This window comes from Silene latifolia, chromosome 1 (genome assembly GCF_048544455.1).
Source record: "Silene latifolia isolate original U9 population chromosome 1, ASM4854445v1, whole genome shotgun sequence".
NCBI classification, from domain to species: Eukaryota; Viridiplantae; Streptophyta; class Magnoliopsida; order Caryophyllales; family Caryophyllaceae; genus Silene; species Silene latifolia.
The window spans coordinates 92,470,976-92,490,073 of record NC_133526.1 but is presented as its reverse complement, the minus strand read 5'-3'; the positions used below and the strand labels follow the sequence as shown (position 1 = coordinate 92,490,073).

Genomic DNA, 19,098 nt, shown 5'->3' with positions numbered 1-19,098 from the left:
AACAATCCAACAATAATTATGGAGAAGGGTAATTTAATCTAATAATGAGGATGATTAAACTAAAAGACACAATCTTTAACACAAACAACTCAAAGATTGAATCTTTGGGTGTAAATAACAAGGATGAACAAAGGAAAGATGAACAAGAGTGAAAACAACAACAATCAAACAACAAGGATGGAAATTTAATTTGAACAATCAAGCAAAACTTAAAGGAAAAGTAAATGTAAACTAATGAAAGTAGGGAGAGAAATAATACCAACTCAATAGCAAAAAAGGAATTAGGATAGAACAATAAAGAAGGAGGAACCTTCAATCTTCTTACAACCCAATTTCTATTACTAAATAATTGAAGAACTTGTCTAATTAAGGAATTTTAACAAAGTAATTAACAAAGTTGAAACTTGGAAAAGGAAATAATTTCAGATCTGGGAGTGTGTGTACAAATGGTTAAGGGACGGGGTATATATAGTTTGCACCAAGATTAGGGTAGGATTTGTAAATGGGCTTGAAACACGAGTTTGCGCTCCCGGTCAACCAGCTGCCGGGCCTATGACCGGCTGGGAGGTTCCTGGAAGTTGAATTTAATTTTGGAAGTCATCAGGTGTCCTTGGCCGGTCAACCGGCTGCCGGTCACTGACCAGCTGGGGGCACGTTTGACTTGAATCTTGACTTCTGGGCTTTGGGGGAACTCCCAGCCGGCTAGCCGGCTGCCGGCCTTATGACCGGTTGGGAAGTTCCTGTAACTTCCTTAATTCCTTAGCTCATTGTTCTCCCAGCCGGCTGGCCGGCCGCCGGGCCACCGGCTGGGAATCCCCTTTGGTTGATTTTGCCTTGGATTGTATACATTTGGCGTTCCCAGCCGGCTGACCGGCTGCCGGCCTACCGGCTGGGAATCCCTCTCAGCATCATTTCCTTCTTCTTCCATGCGTAGTTTAGTCAACCCGTCTTCTTCACCTCATTTCTCCCGTTCCCGCCTCAATTCCTGCAAGGAGGCCACAGTGTCATAGTAAAGGGAAACGGGACACAAAATGCGGGAAAGGACGAACAAAACCGACTCAAATGGAGTCGAAAAGCATGAAAATAGAGGGGGAAAATGGTGTACAAGGGTCCTATATCAAACCTCCCCACACTTGAACCTTACTCGTCCCCGAGTAAGTCCTCAACCAATGTACAACTAAGATAAATACGGAGAGTGAGTGCACATTATAAGAATCACTCAACAACGCTACTAACTAAGCCGATCGAGTATTAGCGCACTCAACTAAGATAAATACGGAGAGTGAGTGCACATTTCAAGCAAATAATGTGGTGAATTAGGCACCACTTTCATCTTCTCGGGGTTAGGAAGGGGGATAGAATTTCTGTCAATACCATTAACCCGTATTTGCCAATAGTCAAGGCCATCATTCGGGTTAGTCTTCAACCAATTTAGGTTGTGGTGGATGTAGTTCTTGAAAAGCATTGCATCCCCAATGATGTATCTCATACCACTCAAGTTGACCCTCCGATTGAGCCGTTTTGCCAAATGGGTGATGAGTCCACCCACGACAATTGACGTCGTTTGGCCCGGAGAGTTGCTAAAGCGATGCAAGGTAAGGGTCAAGTGGTGAGCAATGTCAATTTTGAAGGTAGTGGGGTTGGAACAAAGATACGAGCCGAGAATTTCCAACTCCTCCGTTCGGAAGTTGTGATTCTTCTCACGGCCAAAAACAGTCCACCCCATAAATCGGTGCCAAACCCGAATAGCCGCATTATGGACAGTGTTAGCGGCTCTCTTGACCCCCGGGAGATCGTCTAAACCCGTAATTGCCTTCCATAAGGCCCCATGGTCAAAGGTCTCGGGTGCCTTTTGTGGAGGGCTTGTGTCAAGCCCAAAATGAGAGGCAAAGGTAGGTAGGGTCAAGGAGTAATCCTTGTTCATCAGACGGAAATGCAAGAAGGCTACCTTTTGGGTTTGGCGATGCTTATCAATACGAAGGGAGCTCAAAAACTCCCATGTGAGTCGGGAATAAGTTTTCTCATGAATCCCATATATCATTTTCATTCCTACCCCATCAAACAATTCAAGAGTAACTTGGTCTAGCCTTAACTCCCGCATGGATTGTCTATCAATGAATCGGGTCGGGGTGAGGGGGCGTTTCTTGAATAAAACGAATTAACCTTTCATGGTGATGGATACAAATTGGATGTCCGGGAGTCGGGGTCGGAACTCATGTCGTTCGCCGCCGCCGCCACCATCTCCGCTTGTTGGAGGGTCAAATCTCCTTTTCTCACTCTTTTCTTTGGGGCCATATTGTTGTTTTTGTAGAGGGTGTGGGTTAGGAAGGTTGTTGTGGTGGTTGTTGGTGGTAGGGAGGTGGTGGGAAGAGGTTGTTGGTGAGTTTGGAGGAGAGGGGTTAGGGTTAGAGGGAGAGTTAAGGTGAGGAATGTCGAAAGAAAATGAGGAAAATTGGGTGTTTTTCGTGTAAAATTGAGCATCAGCGATCTCCCAGCCGGTCTCCTGACCGGCCGCCGGGCCACCGGCTGGGAATCCCCTTTGGTTGATTTTGCCTTGGATTGTATACATTTGGCGTTCCCAGCCGGCTGACCGGCTGCCGGCCTACCGGCTGGGAATCCCTCTCAGCCTCATTTCCTTCTTCTTCCATGCGTAGTTTAGTCAACCCGTCTTCTTCACCTCATTTCTCCCGTTCCCACCTCAATTCCTGCAAGGAGGCCACAGTGTCATAGTAAAGGGAAACGGGACACGAAATGCGGGAAAGGACGAACAAAACCGACTCAAATGGAGTCGGAAAGCATGAAAATAGAGGGGGGAAATGGTGTAAAAGGGTCTTATATCAGCAGATAAGTTTCATGAGCACTCTGCCAAATGACATAATAAAAATATTAAACATACATACACTATTACCTAATGACAAAATAAGGCAATACCAAACAATAACAAGAGTATTAAATATTTAATCACAGCAATATCATAATTTACTGAAAAAATATCACCATTATTCTTTAATAATATCACAACATTACACTTGCTTGTAGACGTTACCTATTTGTGTGATATTGTTTTACAATATCACACTTCATGTGACACAATATCACTCTATTTGTCTTACTGTGAATCAATATCAGAAGCATTACAATTGGTTGCTATTATGAAACAATATCACAAATAGCCAGCATAAATATCACGGTTCGTAATAAACAATATCACAGTTTGATAAAATATCATTATTATTAACAAAATTTATTCTCCCTGGCAGTTTTTAAATAATGGTAAAACAATATCAACTTGGGTACACAAAAGTATCACAATGTGTACAAAACAATATTAAAGTAAGAAGAAAAGCAATAAATGTAACTGTAAGGACAACAAAAAGACATTAGTACTTACATCCATTGCTCTTGCTTTGATTTCTTTATCAGTTTCAACTCTTTTAGGCAGCTTAATCATGATGTAGCCCTCTTTTGCTTCAGGTTCAGCTTCATCATCATCTTTCTCAGAGGTTTGTGTAAGTCTCATCTCCGGTTCTTCTGAAAAATTTATCATCTCTTGTTAGCCACTGAAATTTTATCTCTATCAAAGATTCAAAGAAACATATTGTAACAGCTTGAGTACTTAATGATAAATATACATAGAAATGTTGTATTTTCTCCTGACCTGGTTGTGATAAACAGATTGGGTACTCAATTTTCGAAATTGGTGCATTCCCCAATATTGTTGTTTTCTTCTCATCTTCAACTCTTGATGTTAGAGTCAGATCATCCCAATATCGGATTAGCAGTAGAGTGTATTTCATAGCCTTACCCTTAAAATTGAACCTATGAAAGTAGGCTAGCATAATCACTAGTAGGCAACCGGTGATATTTGACTTCTTTTTTTCTATCCATCCCTTAATACTAGCAGTCATCTTTTCAAAGACATAATCACACCAATCATAGTCTCTAATTTTAGTCACATCCGCAACAGACTTAACAAGTTTTAAATCTAGGGTTTTATTCGTATTGGGCGCTAGGAAAATGGACATGCTATATAGAACAAACATTCTCTTAAACTCATCACCAACCTCAGTACACGCTATCAATCTATCATGCACATCCTTCACATTAATTGGAGCAGAGATACCTTTCACACCAAACTTCAGCCTCCAATCATTTTTCATTTTGGTGTCGGTCAGTGTAGTAGTATTTCCCCTTTTTGCGGTGGTTACTATATCACCTGTCCTAGGAAGTAGAAACATGTCATGGACATCATGCTTTGACAGTAGAAAATCCAACTTTTTTGTTCTAAACATATTGCTAGAACAGTCATATGCTTTCAAGACCCGATTCAGGATTCCATGTGGTAGTTGAGTTACCTTTAACTCCAACAAACCTCCAAATCCAATATCCCTTACAGCCTTCTGTTGTTCTTCATTTAAGTTCTTAACCAACTCAACCAACTTTTTTGGCCTGCACTTAGTCCGAAATTCTGTTCCCTTCTTTTTGTGTACCTTAGGCTGCTCAACTTCTTCAATTGCGACTTCTTTGTTGGTGTTTTGTTCCACCAGCTCCATAGTATTGTGTTCTTTGTTATTCTTTGTTTTCCTACGTTTATACTTCTTTAATGTTGTTTCTTCAACATTATCAATTGCTGCTATTGGCCTCTTTTCCCCAATGGTTGTGTTAGGTTCATCTGTAACTGCCAGTTCCATTTTCTTGCTAGTAACTATCTGCATTTAAAATTTTAATAGTATCACATTATGTGCTTAATAGTATTAGATCATATAAACAACAGTATCACGTTACAGTATAGTATCACAACCTATCCTTAACAGTGTCACACCTTATACTTAACAATATCACTGGTTAAAGAAATGTTTCTCAATTGACCTAAACTATCAAATTTAAATAGTATCACTATCTACTCTTAGTAGTATCACACTTATATCAACAGAAAACAAGACATTCCTCATTAACAAGTCGAAATTTACTAGTTAACACTAAATTTCACATTGAACAATAGCTAACCCTATTTTTCGCGATTGAAACAAACAAAATAACTAATAAACATCTACAACTACAATCGATCATAGTTTTTTGTTCAATGTATCCATGTTATCAACAAAATATTGTTTAAACTCATTAACAACTAAGACATTGTATAAATTTACAACAACAACTTGAAAGTAAGCGTTTAAACTCATTAACAAGTCGAAAATTAGTGCTTAAATGCTATTTTTATCATATATTTGAACTTGATTACAGTAATTAAGAATAAAATCAATATGTATAATCAAATTAAAACTGCAAAAGATGAACAAAAATCGCAAAAATGTAATAGAAAGTGATTAAAGCGTACCTCGACGATTCTTCAACCTAATTTTGAAATTCAACTGATATTATGCAAAGGATTGAACGACTGAATCTATATTGTTGAAATTCAGTTGATATCGTCTTTGAATCTTTAGGTTTTTGCGGATTTTCAGTGAGATTTTTTAGGGAGTATTTGTTTTTGTGTGATTTTTAGAGAGAGAAACAGTTTTTAAAAAAATGAACGGTTTTTCTTCTTTTAGAAGTTTAAGCGCCTTTTTTTCTGTCAATTTCTAGTGTGATATTCTTTTGCCTTACGCATGATATTGTGGATGGAGTCATGGACTCAAATATTTAGGTGGACTCACCGGATCCCGCCTATATATATATATATATATATATATATATATATATATATATATATATAGTATTGATTGATATCCTTCTCCCTCGACGCAAAGTAATTTAGCGTTATTTATTACATCAAGCATCTAATGCTCAGACCCTTTCAATTTAGGGTAGAACACAATGAGAGCAGGAGAATAGTTACGACCATCGGAATACCTTAAAATATTGTGTTTGTTTTCACATAAACAGGAACACTAATGGAGTTGCACATGAATTAGGTCATGGTAGTCCATGGTATGTAAGTAAAAGATCTTGGTCGACGTCTCTACCTCAAAACATTAGGAATGTTGTTCATAAGATCTTCACTAAATGAATGAATACACACTTTGGTGTTTTCAAACAAAAGAAAAAAGAAAAACTCTGAAAGTAGAAGATACATACATATAAATTTTCTTTAAATACTGACCTCGATGATAAGTGATATCCAATCAACATAAATTCAATTTAACCTAATTAGACACTGAACCGAATGACCCGTGTGTCTGTTCTATTGCAAACTCCGCAGAAAACTTGACTTAATAAATCACAAATTATAACAAGTACTGCAGAGAGGTGAGTGACTCGTGATTTTGGTATGTCACTTGCCAAATTTCCTATTCCGCTGCTGATAAGAGCGCAATGCATCGACGAAAATACCTTCACAAAACTCAGGGGCCAATGTATCGGTGAAGTAGAGCTCAGTGTGGGAGACCTGCCAAGTCAACAACGCCCCAACGCGAAGTTCACCTCCGGTTCGGATAAACAAGTCCGGCAACAACGAAGACGAATATGAAAGCTCTTTCTCAATCGTATCCTCTGTAACTTCACTAGGTTGAATTATACCTTGTTTCACCTTCTCACATATTTTCCTTGTTGCATTTGTTATGTCCTTTTGTCCTGTATAACATATGGCTAATGATAGTTCTAGCTTTGTATTCATTTTCGTTGTCTCTTCAACTTGTTTAATTGTCTCTTGTATTGATTTTGAAAGCATTGATGTTTCTCCCATCGGTATTACTTTTATTCCGTTCCTGTTGTTGCCACAATTATAGTTTGATCATCCATTCATTACGTAAATGTTATGGGAATACACGTCTTAATATAAGACGGTTTTCTATGTCATTCTAGAACCATAATTAATGAGTAGTACATAAGAAAATATAAAACAACGTATAAGTAGTAAATTTTTCATCTGTCTAAAACGACATACTCCGTATAAAGAATTATGGAATGAGTATTAATTTTTCTTAAAATAAAATAAAGTTAAAAGGCCCTATCGATGGACACGTTATGCATAGACGCATAGTACTACCTCTTAAAATATTCGAGGTTGTCCTCGATAAACTTTGTAAATTGCCCAAAGAAGAAGTCGTTGGCTTGCTGCAATTAAAATGAAAAACAAAATTTACAGTCAGATGCACTTATATAATAATCTCTCCTATTTACACTAAAGGTAACATTTACCTTAAACGGACAATCCATACCAAAAGTAACATACCTTATTTGGCCTACAACATTACCAAATTGTTCTTATACCCAATGTTGTTAGGATCGGGATTCTACTTTGAATCGATTGGGAGGGTAAAATCGAATCGGCAAAATCGGATCGTAGAATCGTAAGATTCTACAAATTCACTAAATATAGTTTTTTATTTGGTAAAAATATATAATTGAAGATTAAAACACTTATTTATACACAAAATATTGATATAAAATGAGTTTTAGTATCATTTCATGAATTGTTTCTGCAAATTACATGAAATTAGGATTTTACGATATAGTTATATAAAAATATTTTAATATGGTTACTATGGATTCGGATCGTAAGATCGTAGAATCGTATTATGATCCTACCTCTAGAAAATGTCAAATTGATAGAATCGTAAGATTCTACAATCATAATAGAATCGTAGGATCTGGGATCGGTCAAACGTTTTTGGATCGTAAAATCGTAGAATCATAGGATCGAATCGGGATTCTGACAACAATGCTTATACCCATTTCATATTTACACAAAATGTCATAACATATCCTCCATGGCACATACCATCACACAATTAAACGCACAATTACATAACTCACCTATTTTTTCTCTCTTTAGCCTTTACTCTTTTTTTTTTTCCACCTTTTTCTTAAATACTCCATTTTTCATATCACAAGTATTCACAAAATGTTGACTGTTTTATTAGTAATATCGCTACACGGTATATCGTTAAAATAATACTCCTATTTCATACTCCCTCCGATCCATACCAAAGGTATTGGAGTATTTAAGAAAAGGTGGAAAAAGTAAGGGTAAAGAGGGGAAAAATAGGTGGGACATGTAATTATGGATTTAAGTGTGGGATGATATGTGGGGTATATAATGGCATTTTGTGTAAATATGAAATGGGTATAAGGACAATTTGGTAATGTTGTGGGCCAAATAAGGTATGTTACCTTTGGTGTGGATCATCCGTTTTAGGTAAGTGTTACCTTTGGTGTGGATCGGAGGGAATATTACATAAACAAAACGATTCTCCTTGAAGAAATGTTGGGCTACACTCATTGTGAGAGCAAGTCAAATGATTTGCCTGTCATAAGGACTTGCTTGTAATTTTTAAAAAATGCAAGCTAGTGGCCAAATGGACTTGTCCATATAGGCTAGCTTTGTTTAAGATTGCTTAAATGGGCCTATCATAAAGATACAACTAATAAAAAGTTAGTATCTTAAAATGTGGATCCAACCTAACTAGTGAAAAATTAAGCTAAACCATTAGATATAATAGTAGCTTAAAAATTTTGTATCTTAAATGTGATTTGGTAAGGATAAGCCTTGCTTTGAGCTTGTTTTCCATTCTCTCTTTTCAGTAATTTGTTTAGCGATCTCAAATTAGAGTTAAATGATTAATATGACAATCTAGATCGAAAAATTATTGCATATATGTAATTATGTACCATGCTATCTTACTTGCATCATAATTAATGGTAAAAGTGAAACTCACAACAACTACAAAGTAAAATTCAAGGAAGATTACGATTAGGTCATTGGCTGAGGTGTATTAGGACATGAATTACCACCTCTTTTCAAGTTATTTTTAAATATATACTCCCTCCTATTCCGAATAAGTGTCCCATTTGGACAATGACACGAAAATTAAGGAATATAGTTAAAATAATGAAAATTATTGTATAGGGGTAAGAGTATATGAGTTAAATAATGAAAAGTATTGAATATGATGGGTTATGTGTGGTTGGGGTAGTAAATAAAGAAAAGAGTTAAGGGTAGGAAAGTAAAAAACCATGCCCAAATATGGCAAATGGGACAATTAGAGCATCTCCAATGGTTACCTAAAAGGACTTGCTTGCAAATAAAAAAGATTTCAAGCTACTTGCTTAACCATTGGAGCACTCTACATAAACTAGCTTAAATTGAGCTAGTAGCTCCATAGAGCTAGTAGCTCAAATGGTCCTACAAGAAGAATGTAACCAATAGAAAAATAGAGGGTGTTAAGTGGGTTCAATTAAACTACTAGTAAATTAGCTTAACCATTGGAGCAAATTATAGCTTGAAATTGTTGTGGCTTAAAAAGTTGATGTGGCAAAGGTAAGCTAGTAGCAACTAGCTTACCATTGTGGATGCTCTTATTTAGAATAGGAGGGAGTATTTGTTAAAAATCTCTCATACATATATAAATAAAACGCACGTATAAAAATGACTTGAACGGATAAAGTATAACGAGAAGTTATATATATATATATATAAAAAAAAAAAGTTACACGAGAAAAGATGGTAAGCATGCAGTTACCTGGCCACGTTTTGTGAAGTTACCAATTCCCCAAATTAAGCTTGAAACTTTGGGAACTCCCCATTTAAGACAGAGATCAATCAAAAGCATATTTTTATCAAAAAAGATAGTGTAATCAGGATCACGTCCACGAGCTCTACACCATGTTCTGTTCCCATCCAAGCATATTGCTATATGCTTTGGCATTGCTTCTCTCAGGAGTCCCGCAGAAGAGTACATTCGATCACCCGTAGTATCGAGTTTTGATGGCTCGTGTTCGAGCCTTGAGAATTTGTAGCTGGGAACATCAGAGCTTGTGGAATAGCATTTGTTTGTCAATGTGGTGTTGAATTTGAGGTTTACATGTGAGTTTTTTTGGTGTGTTAGAAGCTTGGATGCGGTAACAAGAATTTCGCGACCAAATATTTTACTTATTGTCATTTTTCTTAATGTTTGAACAATAAAATTCTGTAAATTATTGTAATGATCAAATGTAAACCGATGAACGAGTGAATTAGGATGCCTGTTTTTTTATTTATAGTAACACCTCATAGTCTCATACAGTACGTATAATATTCCTACGTATAACAGGTCGTTCATTCCTATAATAGGGGTTGCATTATTTGATTATTTTTGTAAAACGCCCCCTATATATAAAGGAAAATGAAAGGCCGTACAAAAAGTAGTCTAGACTGGGCAAGGGGCCAACCCGGACATAACTTATACCGGTCATGTCGTTTTCGGATTCTCAAATATGATGTGTCCGATCTCAGGTCTGGTTCGGTCTTAACTCGGAAAAAGACTGGATCAGACCACATGTGTTTTGGTAAATTTCTACCAATTTAGGGTTAAAGTGGTCTTAGCGTTAGGTCAACGTTGTGAATTGATTGTATGTTGTATGTTGGTTTGTATGTGCGATGTAAATAAAGAACACAAGCAATTTTGGTGACGCGGAAAACCCGATGTGGGAAACAACCGCGGGGGGAGACGGAATCCCACCAATATTTTCACTATAATTCGAGAGGAAATACAGTTCGTATACTTGCTATGAATGCTAAGGTGTAATTCTCGTATATTCTGATGATCCTTCTTCTCTGCATCGAAAATCTTTATATAGGAGAGCTCGTCGGGTTAGGGTTTCTTGCTTTTCCTCCAAGTTATTCCTAATTCAACAATGGGTAGGTCTCTCCTTTCTTCGGATCTCGCAAGTCATTGGACTTTCACAAGCTTCGTCCGTGTGGATCAAAGCCCACTTCCTGCGCTACTTGCTGATGCTGGCACCCTGGCTCCCTGATATCCTGCATCCCGTGGCGCTCCCAGGTCTGTTGCCCCAAGTCAGCCCATATCCATATTTTGGGCCTAACAGTTTGCCCCCAATTTTCTGCGAAAAGTGCAACCCTAATTATTTGAGCGGGAAATTGCAGTGTATCGTTGAGTGACTTCTCGCATACTCCATTTCAATTCACATTTTCAAAACCCCAACTACCCTTTCCTATTTAATCTCATCCGCCCACCATTCTCTCTTTCATCATCATTTCATTTCCTCAAACCTTTCAAACTTCCGTCTCCCCAAATTCCTTCTTCGTCAACACCCTTTCATTGCCAGCGCCGCCTTCATCCGTCCTCTCAGGTACTTCCATTTCTCCCTCCTCGTTTATTATGGCTAAGACTCGCTTAACTTCATCTTCCTCCACCACCATCGACCTTGAAAACGACGACTTCCCCACACAGGGAGTCCTCAAAAGACCACACTCCGGCGACTCCCACCTTACCCAGGAGGATATACCCAGGATCAAAGCTCTGCTGGGGCTGGGTGACGATGTGGTGATCCACATCCCCAAACCTGGTCAGAAAGCAGACGCCTTTCGTTCGGGGTGGATCTGCTTGTACACCTACCCCTTTGTCCTTGGTCTCAAATTTCCCTTCCCCCCGATGATCCAAGAGTTCATCCGCCTGAACTCTCTCCCTATGGCCCAAATCGCTCCTTATGCGTGGAGGATCCTCCTGTCCACCGTTGCTCTGAACAATAGCATGGGCGCCGATATTGGTTTATCGGATCTGGCCCATAGGTTCGAGTGCCGATCACTGGGGCACGGCCAATATACTTTTAGGTCTGTGGAGAGGACCGAGAACTTCCTCCTCTCGGCGGCAAAAGGGAAAGACGATGGGTGGTACGAGGATTTCTTCTATGTCAAGCTTGAATCTCTTCCCATTCGTGCCGACTACCTGTTTGAACACTGGGTTTTCGCCAAGAGTAAGTGTATTTGCATGTTCATTCATAATTGCCCCCGTTGCTTACTATTCTTACTCTTTGATTTGTGAGAACTCAAAGAATCCCGAGAAATCCGAGGACGAGGATACTTCATTTGCCAAGCTCTTTTCCATCCCTCGAAGATCGTAGATTATTCCCCCTCCCGCTTGCTTTGGTTTAGACGATTCTCGCTACCGAGGAAACCATGTCTTCTCGGTAAACACCCCTCAATCCCCTCGGAATTCCCTGTCTCTCTTGATTCTTTGTTCGACCCCTGCGTTCCTGAGCTCCTGTAGGAAGTGCTAAACCATCTGCCTCCGAGATCCTGATGCGCCACGCCAGGAAGAGAACTGCTGACTCCTCTCACTCTCCTGCCTCCTCAAGAAGAACATCCTCTTCTAGGCCTGCTCCAGAGCCCATTGAAGCTACCCCAATATCGCGCGCACCTGGGTCCTCCATTCATTCTGATGAGCTGCTTCTACGCCTCCCTGCTGAGTTTGGGGACGCTGACCGAGCCAACTACTGGCCTGCACTAGAAAGGTTTCTGACCCCAGCTTGCTCAAAGGCGTTTGATTCTACCGCCCCCCAGGAAATGACCGACCTAGCTGCAGAGCACTGCTTCCTGGTGAGCCCCTTTTTACTGCTTCTCCTCTCCCTTTGCCCTTGTGCTTCCACGACTAACGCGTTCTTTTCTTTTGTTTCAGGCTCTCCAATCTTCTCTCTACCTTCGCAAGATGCTGCAGAGGGCTAAGGTTGAATGTCCGCTTCGTGGGGAAGAACAAGGAGCTCACACCACATGTGCCAAGTTGAGGGAGCAGCTCCACACGGCTTTCCAGAGAAGGAGGCGACCAAAGATCGGTGGCGAGGACCCGGGAGGCCAAGCTGCGTTCGACTTACGGGTTAACAAAGGCAGAGGCCCGTTGAAGAGATGGCGAATCGGCCAAGAATGTGGGAGCCTACACGCTTTTGAGGGGCGGATTGACCGCATCCGTGCTTATACCGAGGGAAGGCACACATCCCGGAACCCGGAAGAGGAGCCGGCCGAGTTTGCTCGTGCATTTCCCAATGGCATGGACCGAGTGCCCTGTTTCTCCCCGAGGTCAAGCCGCTAATCCGGAGCCTGAGTACACAGCCATGGATATTTATGGAGCCATCTCTGGGACTGTGGAGGAGATCCTGGCTGTGGAGGCTGGCAATGGTGCTACTGCAACTCCTGAGGCTGTCCCGGCACCTGTAATGGAGAAGCAAATAGAGCATGGGGAGCAGAGCAATAGTCAGGAAGCAGCTATTGAGAGGATTGACCTCTCTTAAATTTTATTTCAAATTATCTGGGGACTTGGCCCTGTGTGGCGCAAGTTTTGTAAAAAACTATTTTCTTTTTTGGTCCGTTTGTGTGCTGCCTAGGTGTGCGGCGTTGAACTCTTGACGGTGCTGCTAAAGGTAGCAGGTGCCTTATTTTAAAGTAGCTTTGGGCCCAGGAATCCAGGCCCTACTTTTGTTATACTTGTGTTTTTGCCACCAATTTCTGGAGTTTTTGATTCCACATAGATATACCCAGGAAGCTGACCTGGCTCCAGGTGCACAGCCCCTGTTTCTGGCGACAGATTGTTGATAACGTATTTCACCCATGACGTGAAATACCTTATCACTAGGGTTGGCTGACTTAGAGCTTACCTTCATTGAATACTTCTGACTAACAAGGAGTGTTGCGCTCCTTGTGGTTCCAGACGTTTGAAATCCGTGCGTGCACCCATTGATCTACGACATAGCTAGCTAAGGAATTACTGAGTTAACGTTAAGGTATGGGTGGTCTTAGTATGCCGAACCCTGCGCGCTACCTCGGCGTATGCTCTCCATGTGGCTTGACTTAAGATAAGCGTCTTCGTAGCCTCACATGGCAGGGGCTGGACCCTCTAAGTGTGCCTCATCTGACAAGTAACCAACATTAGTACCAAAGCCCTTCTTCGTAGAAGCATTATAAAGTCCAAAGTAGTGCAAATTACCTGGTGCTGTCTCATGGTGTTCCAAGGCAACACCTGGATCCAGGAAGCCACAGCCTGTACTACTTGGTTTTAAAACGACTCTTTCTGACTTAAAAAAAGAAAAACAAAAGGAAAAAGTTTTTATGAAACATACTAATACCTGAGGCATATACTAACCCCCACCTCCTTTTTTTTTTTTTTTCACGGACTTTCGAAGGGTCCTTTGTACACTAAAGTTTTGGCACTTTGTCAGACAAAGTACCGTTTCAAGTGACGGATGTTCCAGGGTTTATCCAGGATTTGACCGTGCATGGTCATCAACCTGTATGCCCCATTCTTAATAACGCTTTCGACCTGATATGGCCCTTCCCATTTATAGGCGAACTTGCCTGCCTTGTGGTTCTTGGTATTTTCAAATACCCTTCTTAGTACTAGGTCCCCTACTTCGAGGGTCCTGATTCTGACATTCTTGTTATATGTCCTTGCTACGGATTGCTTATATGATGCCATACGTATGTAAGCACTTTCTCGCAGCTCATCAACTGTATCCAGGCTCCTAGTCATTTCGACTTTATTCTGATCCGCCGTCTGACAGCCGTATCTGTGTGTGGGTACTAGGACTTCTGAGGGTATCACTGCCTCCGCTCCGTATACCAGGCTAAACGGAGTTTGTCCTGTTGCCATCTTCGGCGTTGTTCTGTCTGACCAGAGTACCAGTGTTAATTCATCTGCCCATTTTCCCCCCAATTCTTCCAGCCGCTTCCTGAGGTTTTCCACAATAATTTTATTGCTGGACTCAGCTTGGCCGTTGGTTTGTGGATACTGGGGCCGACTTTCTCGGTGTTATGTTCCCGTGCACGAAGCCTTCGGTGTTATCTGATATGAACTGGGACCCGTTGTCGCATATGATCTCGAATGGTATTCCAAATCTGCTTATGATGTTGCGCTTGATGAAAGAGATCACCTGTTGTTCTTTTACCTCTGTCATGGCTTCTGCTTCAATCCACTTTGAGAAGTAGTCGGTCATAACTAGCATATATACTCTGTTTCCTGGAGCCCTGGGCAGCTTGCCCACTATGTCCATGCCCCACATCATGAATGGCCATGGAGAGATAATTGGATGCATTGGTTCTGCTGACTGGTGAATCGCTGGAGCCGCCTTTTGACATGATTCACAACGTTTGGCATGGTTTATGGCGTCTGCGCGCATTGTGGGTCAGAAATACCCCTGCCTTAAGATTTTGTTTGACAGGCTTCGTCCTCCAGCGTGGTTCCCACATTCTCCATTGTGCATGTCTTGCAAGATCGTTTCGCTTCCTCCTTGCTTAAGCACCGAGGCATGGTCCCGCCAATGATTTTCTCAAGAGAATATTATCGATCATGATATACCTGGAAGCTTTTATTCTGAAACTTTGTGCTTCCTTTCTGTCTTCAGGGAGTGTCCCATCCCTCAGCCAATTTAGGTATGGAATCCTCCAATCTGCATCCTGCTGTCCCACTGGGGAAACCAGCATTCTGGTTCCCTGTACACACTGCATGTGTACATCCTTTGTTGTGGAATCCTGGTCTGGCTCTTTCTGGATGGCTGGGGTCAACACGTGAGTAATCGGTATGTTTGACAGCTCTGTGGGCTGGAAGGTTGCCCCCAGCGTAGCCAGGGCATCAGCCTCCACGTTCTGATCTCGTGGCACCTGAGTTATCTTGAATGTCCTAAACTTTGATTTATGCTCTGTGGCTATCTTTAGGTAGGCTATCATCTTTGAATCTCGTGCCACATATTCGTTGTTCACATGATTTACCACAAGTAAGGAGTCACTATATACCCTCAGGTTCCTCACCTTGAGCCCTGACGCCATCTGCATCCCAAGTATAAGAGCTTCATACTCGGCCTCATTATTGGTCGCCTTGAATTCGCATCTAATGGCTTGCACTATCATATCCCCTTTAGGAGATCGCAGTACTAAACCCACACCAGCCCCTCTAACATTTGAGGCTCCGTCAATATACAGGGTCCACACCTCACCATCCTGGCTTCCCATCATCGTCAGCATTCCTTCTTCTGCTTCCCCACGAGTTGCAGGGCAGAAGTCAGAGACGAAATCTGCTAGGGCTTGGGATTTTATCGCCGTTCTGGGTTCAAATTGTAAGTCATAGCCACTAAGATGCACTGACCACTTAGTCATTCTACCTGAAAGTTCAGGCTTCCTCATAATAGTCTTTAGCGGGTAGTTGGTTATGACATGGATGGTGTGAGATTCAAAGTACTACGCAGATTTATAAGAGGCAGGAACCAAAGCCAATGCTAATTTTTCAAAAGAAGTGTACCTGGTCTCTGCAGGGAGCAGAGACTTGCTGATATAATATACGGGATGCTGCACTCCTTCTTGTTCTTTAACCAGAACTGCGCTTACGGCTGCTTCCGTGACTGACAGATACAAAAATAGTGGTTCCCCTTGCTCAGACTTCGCGAGTAATGGTGGCGTGCTTAGGTAGCTTTTGAGTTCGGCGAATGCTTTTTCATGCTCTTTAGTCCATTCGAATTTCTGACTCTTCCTCAATATATCATAGAATAGTTTGCATCTATCCGAGGCCCTTGATATGAACCTATTTAGGGCCGCCACCTTTCCTGCTAGCCTCTGCACGTCTTTTGGCTTCTGGGGTGATTCCAGTTGGAGTATTGCTCTTATCTGCTCTTTGCTTGCCTCAATTCCCCTCTGAGTCACCATATACCCTAGGAATTTTCCGGAGGACACCCCAAACGAGCATTTGGATGGATTAAGTTTCATTTTAAATTCCCTCAATGTCTGGAAGGTATCCGCCAAGTGCTCCATGTGCATTTCTGCTTTTTTAGATTTCACCACCATGTCGTCAATGTATACTTCCATGGTCTTTCCTATTTGCTGCTTGAACATTTTATTTACCAACCGCTGATAGGTGGACCCGGCGTTCTTTAGGCCGAAGGGCATGACCTTGTAACAATATATACCCCTCTCTGACATGAATGCTGTTTTCTCCTGATCTTGTGGATGCATCTTGATTTGATTGTAACCGCTCCAGGCATCGAGGAAAGTGAGTACCTCATGTCCCGCAGTAGCGTCCACCATTGCGTCGATATGCGGTAGTGGGAAGGGATCTTTGGGACAAACTTTGTTTAGATCTGTGAAGTCTACGCATACCCTCCATTTACCGTTCTTTTTGGGTACCACTACTACGTTAGAGAGCCACTCAGGATAACTGACTTCTCTAATTTTATCTGCTGCCAAGAGACTGTCCACTTCTTTGTTGATGACTTCATTTCTTTCTGCCGCGAATTTTCTTCTCTTCTGCTGTACTGGGGTGCAGCTTGGGTTTACGCTTAATTTATGTGAAATAACGGATGGGTCTATGCCCACCATATCATTGTGGGACCAGGCGAAGCAATCCATGTTGCTCTTGAGAAATTGAATCAGCTGGTTGCGCAGTTCTTCACTGCAGGTGGCCCCAATCAACACTGTTCTATCCGGGTGCCCCTCGTCCAGGTGTATTTGGTCCAACTCCTCTGAGGGAGGCTCCTTGTATTCTGTCGAGGTGCCCCGGTCCTGTAATTGCTATGAGGGGAGCTTGGTTGTAGCTTTGAGGGCTTGGGTATAGCAGTTTCTGGATTCCTCTTGATCTCCTTTTACCGTAACTGTGCCCCATGGGGTTGGGAACTTGAGACACTGATGATATGTTGAAGGTACTGCCTTCATCTGATGCAACCACGGTCTTCCCAGTATCACGTTGTAGGTGGTTGGACCTTCGATGATTAGGTATCTTACCAGTTTATTAACTCCTTTAATATATGTTGGGATGGTTATCTCACCTACTGAATGTGCAGTCTCCCCACTAAATCCCACCAGTGGCACAGATTTCTTTATCAGGTTTTCTTTATCGAAACCCATGGTTCTGAGGGTTTCGAGCATGATAAGGTTCACGGAGCTCCCTGTATCTACCAATGCTTTCCGTACAGTGCAATTGCCAATGGATAATGTTATGGTCAAGGCATCATCATGCTGTTCTGCGCCGCTTTCCATGTCGGTTTCATCGAAAGTTATTGGGGGTAAATTGCTCTGGCTTACTCTGTACGAGGTTTCTGGATGACCCCCTTTACTTCCGGTGGCTTTTCTCTTCGCGGCGGAATACGTCAAACCTGCTAGCTCGGACCCGACTGTTATCACGTTAATAATCTTCGTGCATACGGGTGGAGCAGAAGGAAGTACCTGATTTGCTGCTTCTCTTCTGTCCTGCTTGCCCCCACGTGATAACAGGTGGTCCAAGTTTCCTTTGCGTACCTGGAACTTCACCTCCCTCCGCAATTTGTAGCAATCTTCGGTCCTATGTCCTATGTCTTGGTGCCATTCACACCTTTTACTGCTGTCTCTGTCGTCATTTGGCCTATCCTGGGTGGGTGGCTTTGGCCATCTCACCTGGTCACCCAGGTTTCTAAGTGCTTTCAACAACCCTTCCATTCCCGTGTTGAATCCGTATTCAGATAGCTTAGGAGGGTGCGGAGAATTGTCAATTTGCTGAGCTTTTTCTGCTACCCTGCTGATATTAGGTCTGCTGTATGGCTTAATTCTGTCATCCTTCTTTTCTGGTGCGAATTTCCTGCTTGTCTTGTCGAAGCCTGCTGTACCCTTTCTAGCCTCGTATATCTTCTTCCAATCTTAACGCTGCAAGTAGCTCTCTGTTGAACTTCCTCGAATCTCTCACAAGGATACATAGTTAATTCTTTGTAGAGGTTTGATTCCTTATCCAGCCCCGCCCTGAAGGCGTTGATAGCAAAGTGGACATATCGCACTCGTATTGAGACTTTTTTGCGTTGAACCTAGTGACGTAGTCCTTGATTGATTCCCCTATCTCCGAACGATCCCGTACAGTCACTTGGCCGCTTGGGTGTTCTGCGGCCGCCGGAGAACCGTTGGTTGAAAGCGTTGACCAAGTCGGCGAATGATGATATGGTTCCATTAGGTAGACCGACGAACCATTGTAATTCGCTCCGGTTAGGGTCGAACCAAATCCCTTACACATACATGCCTCTTTTGAGGCTCCCGTGGCCGTGGTGACCATCATCTTTCGCTTGAATTGATCGATGTGATCACGGGGTCCGTGGTTCCATCAAAGAGAGTCATTGTTGGGACGCTAAATCCTTTTGGTAAGGCCACCGTGGCTATATCGTCGTAAATGGTGAATCGGCGTAGCTTTTCGGGTGCGACCATCTCCATAGGCAGAGGCATGCCGGGGACCCTCCTGAGGAGGCTTCGTAGTTCCTGGTACTGATGTTCTATGTATGTCTCTCTTCCGGAGGGTCGCTGATGCTCCTGTGGAGCTGCTCCTTGTATGAAGTTCCGTTGTTCCAGGATTTCTGTTTGACGTGCCTGCGATGTTGCTGCCACCGGAGTGT

General features: G+C 42.0%; 1 protein-coding gene across 1 annotated transcript; it reads right to left on the bottom strand.

Moving 5' to 3' along the window:
* Positions 1 to 6,220: 6,220 nt before the first annotated feature.
* On the bottom strand, positions 6,221 to 9,942 carry LOC141597325 (uncharacterized). Its single transcript, XM_074417778.1, has 3 exons — positions 9,465 to 9,942; positions 6,989 to 7,056; positions 6,221 to 6,707 (listed from the first exon to the last, which is right to left on the bottom strand). The coding sequence occupies exons 1-3, from the start codon at positions 9,882 to 9,884 to the stop codon at positions 6,275 to 6,277; spliced, it is 921 nt and encodes a 306-aa protein (XP_074273879.1). The 5' UTR covers positions 9,885 to 9,942; the 3' UTR covers positions 6,221 to 6,274.
* Positions 9,943 to 19,098: the final 9,156 nt, after the last annotated feature.